We start from the raw sequence: 15,024 nt of genomic DNA, 5'->3' as shown, positions 1-15,024 counted from the left end.
TCATTGTAATGGCTGCACACATTTCCCTGAACTAAGTACATTTCTGCAGCTGTTATTATGTTTAAATGAAAATGAAAGGAGGCAGTGGTATTTGATATCATATTTCGTTTTATTGTAAATATACAGTAAGGAAAATTGCAGTAGCCATGACAAGCAGACTGAAGTTATCAATAATGCTGCTGTTTATAGATTTACCGGACTTGCGTCGTCGCGGACATCACACTCCTGAGACGAATGCACAAAGTCTGAACCAACTACCGAGGATGCACGTCCAAAATCAGCGTACTTTTTTTTTTTTTTTTAATCAGCCGTACTTTGTATTGAGAAACGCGCGCAGACCTACGTCACCAGTCTATTTGCCTAATCTACCCGGTACTTTACACCGCGGTGGAAACGCAGAAAGCAACAGGTCTGGGGGGAAAAAAGTTCCTGGGAAAAAAAGTTCCTGGTACAAATGTTCCGGGTAATTTCGGTGGAAACGCGGCAATAGAGTACCTTGTTCAAGCGGTACTCGCTTCGCCACTGCCATAGCGAACCAATCAATGAACGAATCTATTTGAGAATCGATTCATAAGATTCGACTCATGATGAATTCAAATCCCTACTGCTGAAACCAGAGAAGCTTCAAGGGTTAATGTGAAAGTCGCTTCCTGGTTGGAGGCACAGGGCGTGTTACAGTCAAGAGGAAGCTGTCAAGCTTCAGTTTGAAAGCAGAATCGGCTCTGTCACCTATAACACCTCACTAGAGTGAATGAGAAGCGGATAAGGGACGATAACGCCACTGCTCCGTTTCTGTCTTTAATATTGCGTAACGCGCGATGCTGCTGATATATGAGCAGCCAGCTGATATTTCACAGCTCACGGCAGCCTGATGGAGGGGACGATTGCGGATCTGAAAACATCTTAGCACCGCAGATCAGACACGGAAGGGATCGAAACTCTCCAGACAGTTTTCACCAGTGATCTGCAGCTGGCCATCGGTAAGGGAAAGATCATTTGACTTTGCACGGCGCCGCGCCGACGGTTGTGTATTCAGCGCTAAACAACCCGACTGTTTCTCTGCGGTTTATTTACAGAAGAACGAGTTTTTTGGCCTTTAAAAGAGTAAACCGAGAGGATGGCAGGCCCGGATTCATCACAGCAGCAGGTTGAAGAGAAAGCCGAGCAGATAGATGACGCCGAGCTGGCGTTTCAGGGCATCAATATGCTGCTCAACAATGGCTTCAGAGAAAGCGACGAGCTCTTCCGGAGATACCGGTAACATTCACGCGCATCTAGGAGTTTACAATTTTGTATCTATAATATAAAATTGGCTTCTTCTTTTTTTTTTTTTTTTTTTTTTTCGCATAAACGGAAACCATATATATATATATGGCATGTAATATATAATTGTATATTAATGGTAAATATAAATATAAATATATATATATATAAATAAGTGTCAGAATAAGTAACTAATTGATCTAGCTATTTCGGGACAAAATGTTAGTTTGCAGAGTGACTAGCAGTAGCATATAATAACTATTATGTTTTTGATAATATACTCTGACCTTAAATAAGGTAACAGGGTTGAATGTAACGTGACTGTTAAAAGCTGGTTGAATTCAAGGATTAGTTCACTTCCAAAATAAGAATTTCCTGATCATTTTCTCACCCCCATGTCATCCAAGATGTTCATGTCTTTATTTCTCCGTATAATGGACTTCACTGGGGGCCGATGGGCTCTACACGATCCCAGCCGAGGAATAATGGTCTTATCGAGCTAAATTGTTTGATAATTTATATAATGTATATACTTTTTGACCACAAATGCTCATCTTGCACTAGATCGACTTCAAGTATTACGTATTCACGTTGCAAAGGTCATGCATGGAAATACAGACCAAGCTTACCTTAAACTTACCAAGTTTACAAAGCGAACGTTGAAATTCAAATGCCCTTTTCTAAAAAAGCTAAAACAACAATGTTGGAAAATTTTGAAGTTAGAGGAGAAAATAAGTTTTCCCCCTACCCTACCTTTATGAACCGAAGAACACAGATGAAGAGCTGACTGTGGGTACACAACCTTTCCAATGTGATTCCACTTTTTTTTTTTTTAAATGACAAAGCGTTTTGCTAGATAAGACCCTTATTCCCCGCTGGGATCGTGTAGAGCCCTTTGAAGCTGCACTAAAACTGCATTTTGAACCTTCAATCCGTTGAGCACCACTGAAATCCACTATATGGAGAAAAATCCTGGAATGTTTTCCTCAAGATGGAAAGACATGAACATCTTGAATGACATGGGGGTGAGTAAATCATAAGGAAGTTTTTATACTGGAAGTGAACTAATCCTTGAATCAGTAAATCAAAGTAAAAACCACCAAAAAACGCTACTTAAACATGAACTCGAATAAAATATAAGAAAACTTAAGTTTTAGTGTCAATATTTACAAAAAAAAGAAGCTAAAACTGAATTAAAAATTAACAAAAATGATATAAATATATATTTTTAAATGCAAAAAAATTACTAAAACTAGCGAAAATAAAAATGGGAAAATATAAAGATGCACACAAAATATGAATAAAACTGCAATTACTCAATGATTGTGAAATAACGCTGGTAAATATTTAAAACCGCTTATTTCAATGAGGTGATAACTGTATATTGTGGAACATGCCAAAATGGTCATTTTAGGTTGGATACTGAGTTTCGATACGTTTAAACATCACGTTACGTTAATTGTATGCTGTAAAATAGTTCATCCAACATATTTGATTGGTCTCGCAGCAGAAATAATGGGAATTGTTCCTAATTCTTCTGACCTTGAATAACCTTCTCGTGAGACCATAGACAACAGATGAGTATAATGACGGGTAAACAGATGAATGGCTGTTTGCCTGGTCCATGGTGCCTTAGGCAAGGGTGCAAACTGTGCACAATAATCATTATAGAAACACACAGAGATTATATTGTGCATTATACGAGATTAGAGAGAGAGAAATAAAAGAGTCACCTGGAAAATCCAGTGGAAAGGACAGATGAATAACAGTAATTAAAATTATATATTTTTTCCTTTAAAACAAATGTATCGCATTAAACTGAAGAGACAAAGAGTTACAAATTCATACGTAAAACCTGAGGATTTATATACCTGAGGAAATTGCTACTTAAAGGGATACTCCAGCCCAAAATAATTCTTTTTGCCATTAATCACTTAGTGCTTTGTCTTTATATGTCAGTAATTAATTTTTTAATGCAAAATATAATCTCATGAGCAGGTGTGAAGTTGAACAGAGTTACATAACTTACACAAAGATGTATTCAATTTTTAGATTCATTTTCATTTTAAATATTTTATGTATATATTAAATATCTAACAATGTATTATAACACTAGATTATAATATATAATGATTAATTTAATAATATTTAATTATACATTCATTAAATATTAAGGCAATTAAAAAAATATATATATTTACATCTCTGAATTTCTCTTTTTTTTTTTTTTTTTTTCTGGAATATGAGTTAGTTTTTTCCAGAGGCTAAACTTGTATCCCATGATTCCCTGTTCTGTCTGCAGGACCCACAGTCCGCTGATGAGCTTCGGCGCCAGTTTCGTCAGCTTCTTGGTAAGTAAACTCTGTTAAATGATAGCTAGTACTTCCAGTACATTTGACACAAGAACAGCTTTCTAGAGAACTGAAAGTGCCTCAGCAGTACATGAAACTCTATTTAAGGTTTGAATCTATGCCCATACTTGCCCACAACTTCAGCCACCAAGCTACTTTTACCATTAGCCCTTAGAACTCTATTTACTGGGGCAAGTGACCTTTTGGTTAACAGTGGCATGCTGGGAAGAACAGCACCAATAGCTGAAGTGGGAACATCAGCGGGGCAGCCCAAGGTTGTTTTCTTGTGTAATTAGTTTGACATCAGCCCATCGTTACTAGTCCATCTCTGTTATATCTGTTCTGTTACACAGTCAGCAAATGCTCTCATTCGTAGTCCAGCTGCTGTCCTGTTTCCTGCAGCACCGCTCTCCTTTCATCCTAGCCTTTAAATAGAAGTGAGAGGACAGGAAGTGAAATATTGACCAGAAAAAGATGTTCGGAGAACGGAGATGTTCATAATAGCAAATCATTTTTATAAGATATTTATTTATTTATTTATTTTAGAGGAGAAAAGCAAGAGTTTATTTTTTAATAGACATTTTTATAGGATATTTTTTCCATGAAGTGAAATTTTACTTCATGCATAGCCATTTTTTAAAAAGGTATTCCACATATTTATAGGATATTGTTTTTCCAGAAGTTACATTTATACATTTGTTTATTTATTTATTTTTGCTTCATTTGATAGGAGAATTGCAAGTGTTTTTTAAAATTATATTCTACATTTTTATTATATTTAATCAAATATTGATTTCCCTGAAGTGAATTTTGTTTTAATGGGTATTTATTTTATTTTGTTGCTTTATATGAGAAAATAAAGTATTTTCTTTATAAATAAATAAACAAACAAACAAATATAAAGAAAATCAATTAAATAAATAGCAATAAAATACAATTGAACTTATGGAAAAAATATTCTATAAAAATTGAAAACAAACTTTTTACAAATGGCTATTCTCCTATGAAATAAAATTAAGAATAAAATAAAAATTCACTTCAGGGGAAAAAACTCCTTTTAAAAATGTATAATAATTAAAATATATATATATATATTTATGTTTTTAAGTTTATTTTTAAAGGATATTTTTTCTCTGAATTGAAATTGTGTATTTTATGGGAGAATAGCAAATCATTTTTACAATTAATCTTTTTTTTATTTTTTTATTTTAGTGCCTTTAATGTAATAATAGTAATGTGTGCATAGCACACTATTTCTGCAGTATATAGTATGTTTTCAGTGCTTATGCATGTAAAACCCAAAAGGTGAATGTTTATTGTTTTTGTAAGCACTGTTTACATTCTATATTAAGAAATAGTTGGAGGTGTTTAGTTAAAACTGCGCAGTGTTCAGTGTACTGTCTGAATGCACCCTTGGTTTCTCATCACAAGTTGATGAACGGACCCCGTCACAACCTCTTATGTCAGGGTCGGTGCCCCAGGATGAGAGTCGTGATGTCAGCATGATGTCGTTTGGCATGACCGATGCTAGTCAGCGCTAATGTGAGGGGTTACTTTCCCAAAAGCCCTTCAGAGGCGTCTGGCTTATTGTTTAGCACTAGTGTAGTTGCCATGGTTTAGCTTTAGCTAATAATAGACACATTGTACTAATGGCATAATATAGAAGATATAATTACATTGTGCAGAAATAATAGCCATTGAGTATTGATGGCTCGTTGTGTCTTCTCTGCTAGGAACGTTTGTTTCCCATCTGTTCTGTATTTTGCATCTGAATTCCATGAATGTTGTTACCATTTTTTGTCATGTTTTATGAAAGCATTGTTATAGAAAGGAATCCAGTGCTACAGTTGTAAGCTGGCACTTTTCATGTTTTTTTTTTTTTTTTTTTATTCAATATTTGAATTAAGATTTGACAGTACAAGTATACATCAATATTTATTTTACATTTTAATAATAATCACAATAAAATAGTCCCCCCCCCCCCCCCCCCCTATTAAATTGATCATAAACAATTGAAAAAAAAAAAAAACTTTCCAAAATTGTCCAGCCCTAAAAGGATGGTTCAGACTTCCAAAAAATCCTTGGAGTAAAAGAAAATTTTTCTTATTATTTTTATTTTCCATGCAGATGCATTTCGCAACAAAATCACCCACTCATTCTGAAATGATTAATTATTTTCTAATATAGATATTGAATTCATCTGGTAAAAAATCTTGTGTTTTTCATATTGCAATATATACTGTATATTGCTTACAAAGTCAGTTTTCCAATATCATGCAGCCCTAATATTTGTCTGATCATAGAACGCCATGATGACATTCGAGGAGGAGAAGATGCAGGTGGCCAGCGATGATCTGAAAACTACTGAAAAGCTTTGCGAGAGCGACAACGCCGGCGTCATCGAGACCATCCGCAACAAGATCAAGAAGAGCGTGAGTGTGTTTACATGAGTGTGAGGCGACAGGACGTACGGAGTCTGTTTGCCAGATTCCTCACATTAACTTCTTGGTTTTTAAATTGGCTGCAGATGGACTCGCAGAGAGCAGGAGTGGAGATTGTGGATCGTCTTCAGAGACAGATCATCGTGGCTGACTGTCAAGTTTATCTCGCCGTGCTGTCGTTCGTCAAACAGGAACTCTCAGGTGGATTCCGCATGTTTACATTTTACCTTAGAACAGAGTTTGCGTCATTTGAATGTAATTTTGTTGTTGTGGGGGGGGGGGGGGGTGTAAACTAACTTGAAATATTTGTATTTTTTTATATTTTATATTTTTATTTTATCATTATTGTTATTAGATTTTTTTTTTTTTGTATTATTGAATTTCTTTCATTTTAAATTATTAAATATTAATCAAAATGCTATAAATATTAATAATAATGAATGTTATGAAAAATGTGATTATTTTTATTTACTTTATTAATATAGGAATACACAAATTATTGGATTATTAAAAACTATTCCTCTTCTTATCATGCAATAATCTGTAATTTGATGTTTTCATTTGAAAAAATTTGTTATATATTTATTTAATGCAAACACAAATTTGGGTTATTATAATGATTCAGCTTGTCACCAAAACTTTTGAAAGACTCAATCATGCATTTACTTAACTTTTTTGTTTTTATTTTTATTGTATATTTAAATTTCTTAAATGTGTATATTTTTATTTGAAAATGAATATTAAGCAAATTTAGATTTTAATTCATTTTAAATTATCTTTAATGACTTTAAGTATGCACAAATGTGGATTATTAAAAACAACTCAGCTGGTCAACAAAAATTTTAAAATGCTTAATCATGCGATTTATTTTTGTGTTTTTTTAATTGTATATTATAGAATTTCTTTAATTTTATATTTGTATTTGAAAATATAATTTTAATTTAGTGTATATATTTAATATATTTTTACTTAAATATAAAAAAAATTATATTTTAAGTATACACAAATTTAGATTATCTAAAACGATTCAGCATGTCATTAAAAATATGAAATGGCTCAATCATGCTATAGAACATTACGTTCTAAAGTTCTAACATTTTCTTTCATTTAATGTTATTATTATGACCTATCACCCCTCAGCATACATCAAAGGAGGCTGGATCCTCCGCAAGGCCTGGAAAATGTACAACAAATGCTACAGCGACATCAGCCAGCTGCAGGAAGCCTGCCGCCGACGCTCTTCCGACCAGCAGGGGGCGCTGGCCTCCGATCAGGCCAATCACAACACCTCAGGCGAGAGCGGCGGCCGGGTAACAGAAGAGGTTCTGGACCGTCTGAAGGGTTCGGTCAGCTTCGGCTATGGGCTCTTTCACTTGTGTATTTCGATGGTGCCTCCACACCTGCTCAAGATCATCAACCTGCTGGGCTTCCCTGGAGACCGTCAGCAAGGTCTCGACTCCTTAGCATGTGCCAGCGAGAGCAAAGATATGAAGGCGCCACTCGCAACGTAAGTTTTTTTTTTTTGCACCTTAGCATTGTTAATCCAGCCTTTGATATGATTCTCTCATTTGTGTATACTTAATTATGAGCATTTGCAGAAATGTTTAGCGCTCATACACTAGAAGAAAATCCCTCACTTCTGATGTACTGTGCAGTGACGTGAATTTGTGTGCGAGCACATGCTGTTGGTTTCACACTGGGGTTACATAATTGATGGCATCTAAAAGGTCACAATTAGAGATAAAAGGCATTAGATGGAAAGGTCATGTGAGTATGTGCAAGCAAATGCTACCACAGACTCATCTATAACTATTAAACATGTCTCATAAAGAAGTGAAAAATTAGAATTTTGTTCAGCTAGCTCAATCAGTAGAGCTACAGACTTTAAATCACAAGGTTGTAGGTTCGCACCTCGTGGTGAGCGGGAATTTTTCATATGCAAAACTGTCCAGCTGTCAAGTGGGTTTAGACTAACCCCTGATTGTCAGTAGAGCTACAGACTTTAAATCAAAAGGTTGTAGGTTCGAATCCCGTGGTGAGCGGGAATTTTTCATGTGCAAAACTGTCCAGCTGTCAAGTGGGTTTAGACTAACCCCTGATTGTCAGTAGAGCTACAGACTTTAAATCAAAAGGTTGTAGGTTCGAATCCCGTGGTAAGCGGAAATTTTTCATGTGCAAAACTGTCCAGCTGTCAAGTGGGTTTAGACTAACCCCTGATTGTCAGTAGAGCTACATACTTTAAATCACAAGGTTGTAGGTTCGAATCCTGTGGTGAGCGGGAATTTTTCATATGCAAATCTGTTCAGCTGTCAAGTGGGTTTAGACTAACCCCTGATTGTCAGTAGAGCTACAGACTTTAAATCACAAGGTTGTAGGTTTGAATCCCGTGGTGAGCGGGAATTTTTCATGTGCAAAACTGTCCAGCTGTCAAGTGGGTTTAGACTAACCCCTGATTGTCAGTAGAGCTACATACTTTAAATCACAAGGTTGTAGGTTCGAATCCCGTGGTGAGCGGGAATTTTTCATATGCAAAACTGTCCAGCTGTCAAGTGGGTTTAGACTAACCCCTGATTGTTAGACTTTTAAAATGGCCCAAAAAAAGGTATACTCATGTTAAAGATGGAATTTGTGCCATATTTGGTGACATCTATCTTAGAGCAACCATCCAGAACACTATAGCATTACATCAAATTCAGTACAGTCAAACATCATTCATATTTCCTTCATAAAATGTAAATATCTAGTTAATTGTGAATTGTTTATTTTTTTAAGTGTAATTTTAATTGCGTCGTTCATAAGCGCTCTTTCAGCTTACTTTAGACACATTGTTCTCAGTAGTTGATTTCCAGAGGCTGACAGATTGCACAGCAGCTCTAATAATAGAGATGAATTTAAGCATACTTAATCCAGCCCGGGGCAAAACCCTCCTAAATTTGTTCTTCTGTTGGATAGATGCTGCTTTTTTCTAATCGGTGCTGCTGTAGCACTTTGTACACAAGCAATCTGTAAACAAACACAACTAATAAAGGTGTTATTTAATGGATCTTTGCATTCTTTTCTCTCTCAGTTTGGCTCTTTTGTGGTATCACACTGTGGTGCAGCCCTTCTTTGCTCTGGACGGCTCTGACTCGCAAGCCGGGCTCCTGGAAGCCAAAGCCATTCTGCAGAAGAAGGCGATTGTTTACCCAAACTCCTCTCTCTTCATCTTCTTTAGGGGACGGGTGCAGAGATTAGAGGTGGGTTTGTAGGGATTTCAGCTTGGTGCTTGATAATCGTTTGGCATAATTCATTCATTGAAATAATAATGCGGTTTATGCTTCACTGATATTTAATTACTTCGCCAACCACCACAATGACTTTCTTCATGTAGTGGGTGTGTTAGATGCAATGGAAGGCATCCAGAGCCAACCATTAATATCAGTCATCTCCAATACAAATTATACAGTGGCTAATGTGTACGGTAATTTACATTACACTAGAGAAAAACAAATGATTCATGCGTACCGACTTAAATTGGCGCACAGGAACATAAAATTATTATATTATTAAAATGATTACTTACTTAAAAAATATATATATTAACACTGTTACTCAAAATGTATTATAAATATATTCTAAACAATATTCATTTGTTTGTTTTATGTGTTTATATACATACTCATCCGCATTAACATTGTTGTTCTAGTGTTATAAGGAAATATTACAGTAATATTAACAGTAGTTGTTGCAATATATCTAATATTTATTATATTGTGTTTAATATGTGTAAAATTTTTATTATAATGTTTATGTACATAAACTAAAATGTGAGCTTATAATGATTATTAGAAAATACTAATATAAACATATGTAAAATGTATCATAAAAAGTAATCAACTATTAGACAACATGTAATAAATGATATTTTACATAAGCATAAATAAGAATTCATATAAATTATTGATATATTATAAATAAAAAAATTAAAATGTATAAATAGTTTAGATTTTTTTATATATATATATATATCTATTTAGTCATGTATAATACATAATTAATCTATTTTTTCTTTTTCAGTGCCAAATCAACAGTGCGCTGACGTCATTTCAGGATGCTCTGGAATTTGCCTCAGACCAAAGAGAAATCCAACACGTGTGCCTCTATGAAATCGGTACAAATCTGAAGTCGTCTTATTGTCTTACTCTTATTTATTAAATATTTAGTCCAGTTTGTTTGAATTAGAGAAACGTATGCAGTTAACTATATGCACAACGTCCCAGCCGATTTCTAATGCAGTGTGTGATTTGTTGTTGCATGTGCTGTGGATTCTCAGGCTGGTGCAGCATGATCGAGATGAACTTTGAAGACGCCTTCAGGTCGTTTGAGCGGCTGAAGAACGAATCCCGCTGGTCTCAGTGTTACTACGCTTACCTCACTGGAGGTCCGCTTCTGTTCTCCGTCAAACTCTCTGTCAAATGTAAAATAACTGTTTTAATCAAACCTTTTCACATCTCAACCCAAAGTATGTCAGGGGGCTTCTGGTGATCTAGAGGGAGCCAAAGCTGTTTTCCAAGATGTCCAGAGGCTTTTCAAACGCAAGAACAATCAGATCGAGCAGTTTGCACTGAAAAGAGTGAGTTACCTAATAATTCAGTTCTTTGCAATTATGGTTTTAAGTTAAACTCATATAAAATATACAAATTATGCTTATGGAAATTTGGAATATCCATACCATTTTTATTTAGTTTTCTATTATATTAGTATTAATAAATATAATTGATTTGATTTTTTTTTTTTTTTTGATACTTGTAGTATTGCATTCAAGTTTGTTTTCTCTATGATTTTAACTCCTAACTCTAGTTATTGTAATGTAATAAATGTATAAACTAATTTTATCTGTATCTCATGCATTTATGGTGATTAGAATTCATAATACAAAAATATTTAATGATTAAAAAGTCTTATTTTATATGTACATAACTACGAATTACAGAGAAATAATATTAATAATGTAACTATATTACATTTCTAAACCTGATTATTTATTATTTGTTATTTTTAAATAAATGTATCATGCATTTGCTCTGTTTGTGTCGCTAGGCAGAGATGCTGAGGAAAGTCTCCCTTACGCGAGAGCTGTGCATTCTGGGTGTTGTGGAGGTGCTGTACTTATGGAAAGCTCTTCTAAACTGCTCTTCCTCCAAACTCCAGCTTATGAATCAAGGTAAAGAGCAGTGTCCCGTCTGTCAGCTCTGAGCGCCTCTGTTCCCTGGTGTTAACCCTGATCTTGATGCTGTGTTCAGTGCTACAGGGGCTGGACGAGCAGTCAAGCCTGGGCCTAAAGCACCTGCTGCTTGGGGCCATTCATAAATGTCTTGGGAATATTAAAGACGCTGTTCAGGTTTGTTCAGTCTCATAAAGCAAACTAAAGTCACTTACTTATACTTCTCTTAAAGGTACAGTAACAGTGCAAAATGTCTTTAAAAAAACATATTTCAGAGCATAAATGCTACAAAATGCAGAATATAGCACATTAATAATGTTTAAGTTCTATCCTCTCACATACTGTGTTTGATACTGATTCTGTGTGATTGTTCAGTCGTTCCAGCTGGCGGTGCAGGATGAATACGGCCGTCAGACAAACAGCTATGTGCAGCCCTATTGCTGCTATGAGATGGGCTGTGTGTTACTGGCTAAACCAGAGGTGAAGCGCTTTCACAATCCCTTTATTCTCGAATTAAAGGCACTGGATTTAAATATTGATTCGTCAGCTTACAGTGGACTTTGTTTAAAATTCCCCAACTCTTTACGTTCATTACAAACAGTCTTTTAGAAAACATTTGCATTGAAGTGTATTATACATTTTATTCGGAAAATAACATTGCAAGGATTAACATATAGAATGACATAACTTCGCTCTAGAAATGATGTAACATTTCCTTTGGAGCCATTTAGTATTAATAATAATGACAATAATCACACCAACACCATATACATCTCAAAAAGTGTGGTGCTTACATATTATCAATTAAACATGTAGAATTTTATTAAAATATAGTGAAATTTTATTGCATTAAATGCAGGTCATATTGTTACAAATTGTGTTTGTATTATATATTATTTTATTTCTAAGTATATTTAATATTGTGTATTGTAATTTTTAATAGACAAATTAATTAAATGTATAGTATTATTTAATTATGTGAAAGTTTTAGTATTTTCTAATATTTATTGTTTAAAAATGTTTATTTTTTTATGTTAATTTTTTTATATATATGAGTTTATTTAAATGTAAACATAATATATATATATGTAAACAAAATCATAATAAATATAATTCATTAATACATATAATACACAATTAGTTTTTAAATTATGAGTTAGTTTTAGCTTAATTATAAACATATATAATTATATAATTAACATATATCATTTAAATATTGCTAATTTATAAACCATTTTATTTATACAGTATTTTTAATAATTAATTTGTGATCTTTTTTTAATAAATATTATTTTCAGTTATAGATATTAGGGGTTCAGTTTTTTAGTTTTCATGATATAGAATTTAAACTATTTTAATAAAATATTGTGGAATTATATTAAAATAGAGTTGTGGGGCATTGTATTTATTAAATCTATTTATTTAATTTTGTTTTACTATTTCTTAACATATACTTTATTTATTTATTTATCTTTTCAATAATTAATTTTTTTTTTCCTTTCTAAGACCCTGAGTAGAGGAAGATCATTGCTGCTTCAGGCCAAGGTAAGACTGTAAGACATCAGCGATTGTTATCTTGAACATGTCAGTAAATTGAGTTCAGGTGGTGACTAGCTTCGCTTGCAGGAGAACTACGCCGGGTACGACTTCGAGAACAGGCTGCACGTCCGCATCCATTCTGCCCTCGCCTCCATAAAGGAAGTGGTCCCTCGCTGACCCGTCCGACCTCAGAAGAGCACCGTACTTTTGACCGCTCCTTTCCAGCACTTTTTGAAATGAAAGCCATTTGAAGTAATCCAGCTCTTCTGGAGGGAGAAACTGAAAGTCAGCGGATTTCAGGTGATCGAGGACGAGTTGGCCGATATTTTTCAGCCTAGAATTGAAAAGGTTCACTCTTCATGTAGCTGTTGGTCCCAGTGATGTAATCTAATTTTCACGTTCACATTTACACCCACGTCATAGTGCAGATCCACAGATTTTGTGTGTTCAGGATTGATCTGCAGAAGTGCAGGAAAACGTAACCCTCACAAACAAACACGAGAGTAGACCGACTGGTTAGATCCTTTCCCAGAGCTTGTTATATCATACAAAACACATTAGCATGGGATAGAACTCTACATTAGATAACATTAATACCAAAAAATGAAAAATATATCGTGTAACCCTTTATCTCAAAGAAATAATAGTATCCAAACTTAACAATAACTACCTGTGTCAAATCAAGTTTGTATGCGTCTGGTGTAATGGCGGACCGATATGAGACCGATATGGCCATGCTATGATTTCACTTAAATAAATGTTTAACTATATAATTAGTCCAATTTGCATCAAATCTGTGTTCAGTTAACGATATTGAAATGTATTCTTACTTAATTAACTATAGTAATTATTTTTATGATCCAGTAAAACTTAATTTTAAAGTGTTCTTGTCCATTTCTATACTAATTAGAGTAAATTCTGAAAGTTATAAATTATGTACTTTTTTTGGAGCAAGTTGTGTTAATATATTTAAGAAAATTACATATAATAATAATGAATTAATTAATAGGATTATAACATAATTTATGGAGCAAAGTTCTGTAATTATGTATAAAATTCAGATTACCTGAATGTGGAGCCAGTAGTATTAGTAATATATTTTTAAATAATATAAAGAAATGTTAATATTTCTAAAGAAAATTATTAATTATCAATTTTATATTATGTATACTAATTATTATTAATTATACATTTTTATCATTATTATTATTATATCATTTTCATAAAATATTACACTTTGTGTGTATATCGATAGATAGAAAATCCCTTACAGGATTACTGAACTTTGCTCCATAAATTAAAAATAAAACAATTCTATAAAATCTAATATTTGGATGTCTGTCTTTCTTTCTATTAAAAAGTATGCCTTTTCATGTAGCTAAAATGGTCAAATATTGGTTGTTGGATCAGTCCGATATATCGGTCTCTCATTATTCTACTTGAAGACGCTTTTGCAGGTTAAAACGCATTCCATTCAAGGTGGGCAGTTTTCATTGTATGTATTGCAAGGTTTCATTTTAACACTAAACCATGTGTTCCCTTAGTAACCCTTACAAATAATTTTACGGATATAAAACATATTTCATTAAATCTGCTATCTGTGTATTAAGTTCGAGAACGGCAGCTTAGTTTTGCCATAAGTTTCATTCTCATATCCTCTGATGGTCAGCAGATTTTTTCTGAAGTGAAAACCATGCACAACTACCTACTGGTCTTCCTCTGGGCCAGAGGAGGTAATTTAATTTCAGAACTAGTTTTTGATGAGCCGTAAGTTGTATTTGTTTTTTTGTGCCAGATGTTCTGTAATATTTTTGGCCTAGGCTTATTGTTTATAGATTTTAACACCACATCAGTATCTCTTTTTGATGATATCTGAATAACTTGAATTGATTTTAGTGGGTGTATATACTGTAAAATTGTTGTGAAACTTTCACCACCTTATTTTCTCGGCCTGTAGCTGTAACGTCTTTCCCACCGTTGAGCTTTAATTCACTACTGTACGTGATTTCCTCTGGTCTCTCTGTCAGTAACCCCAGAGGCTCAAAACATGTCTTCACTGTGAAACGTGTCAATATTGGATGTTCAGGGTATTTATACCTTGTGAGGACAATAGAATTAGGACATTCCAATAATAAAATAACGAAACTTGCCATTAAACACTGTACGTGAGTTCAATGTGTTCACTGAATTATGATAGTCAAGGTAGTTGTTGGTTACATTTTTGTTG

The 15,024-nt window shown here is 33.9% G+C and overlaps 1 protein-coding gene across 1 annotated transcript; it reads left to right on the top strand.

The window, feature by feature from the left end:
- Positions 1–652: 652 nt before the first annotated feature.
- On the top strand, positions 653–14,954 carry ttc39c (tetratricopeptide repeat domain 39C). The gene is made up of 15 exons (XM_052538558.1): positions 653–980; positions 1,077–1,257; positions 3,566–3,614; positions 5,918–6,046; positions 6,142–6,256; positions 7,196–7,562; positions 9,123–9,291; positions 10,112–10,205; positions 10,368–10,475; positions 10,558–10,667; positions 11,135–11,258; positions 11,338–11,435; positions 11,634–11,738; positions 12,765–12,803; positions 12,885–14,954. The coding sequence occupies exons 2-15, from the start codon at positions 1,118–1,120 to the stop codon at positions 12,972–12,974; spliced, it is 1,737 nt and encodes a 578-aa protein (XP_052394518.1). The 5' UTR covers positions 653–980; positions 1,077–1,117; the 3' UTR covers positions 12,975–14,954.
- Positions 14,955–15,024: the final 70 nt, after the last annotated feature.

This window comes from Carassius gibelio, chromosome A22 (assembly GCF_023724105.1).
Source record: "Carassius gibelio isolate Cgi1373 ecotype wild population from Czech Republic chromosome A22, carGib1.2-hapl.c, whole genome shotgun sequence".
Taxonomy (NCBI): Eukaryota; Metazoa; Chordata; class Actinopteri; order Cypriniformes; family Cyprinidae; genus Carassius; species Carassius gibelio.
Note: the sequence above shows the minus strand (reverse complement) of the source record. Positions and strands in the feature narration are given on the sequence as shown.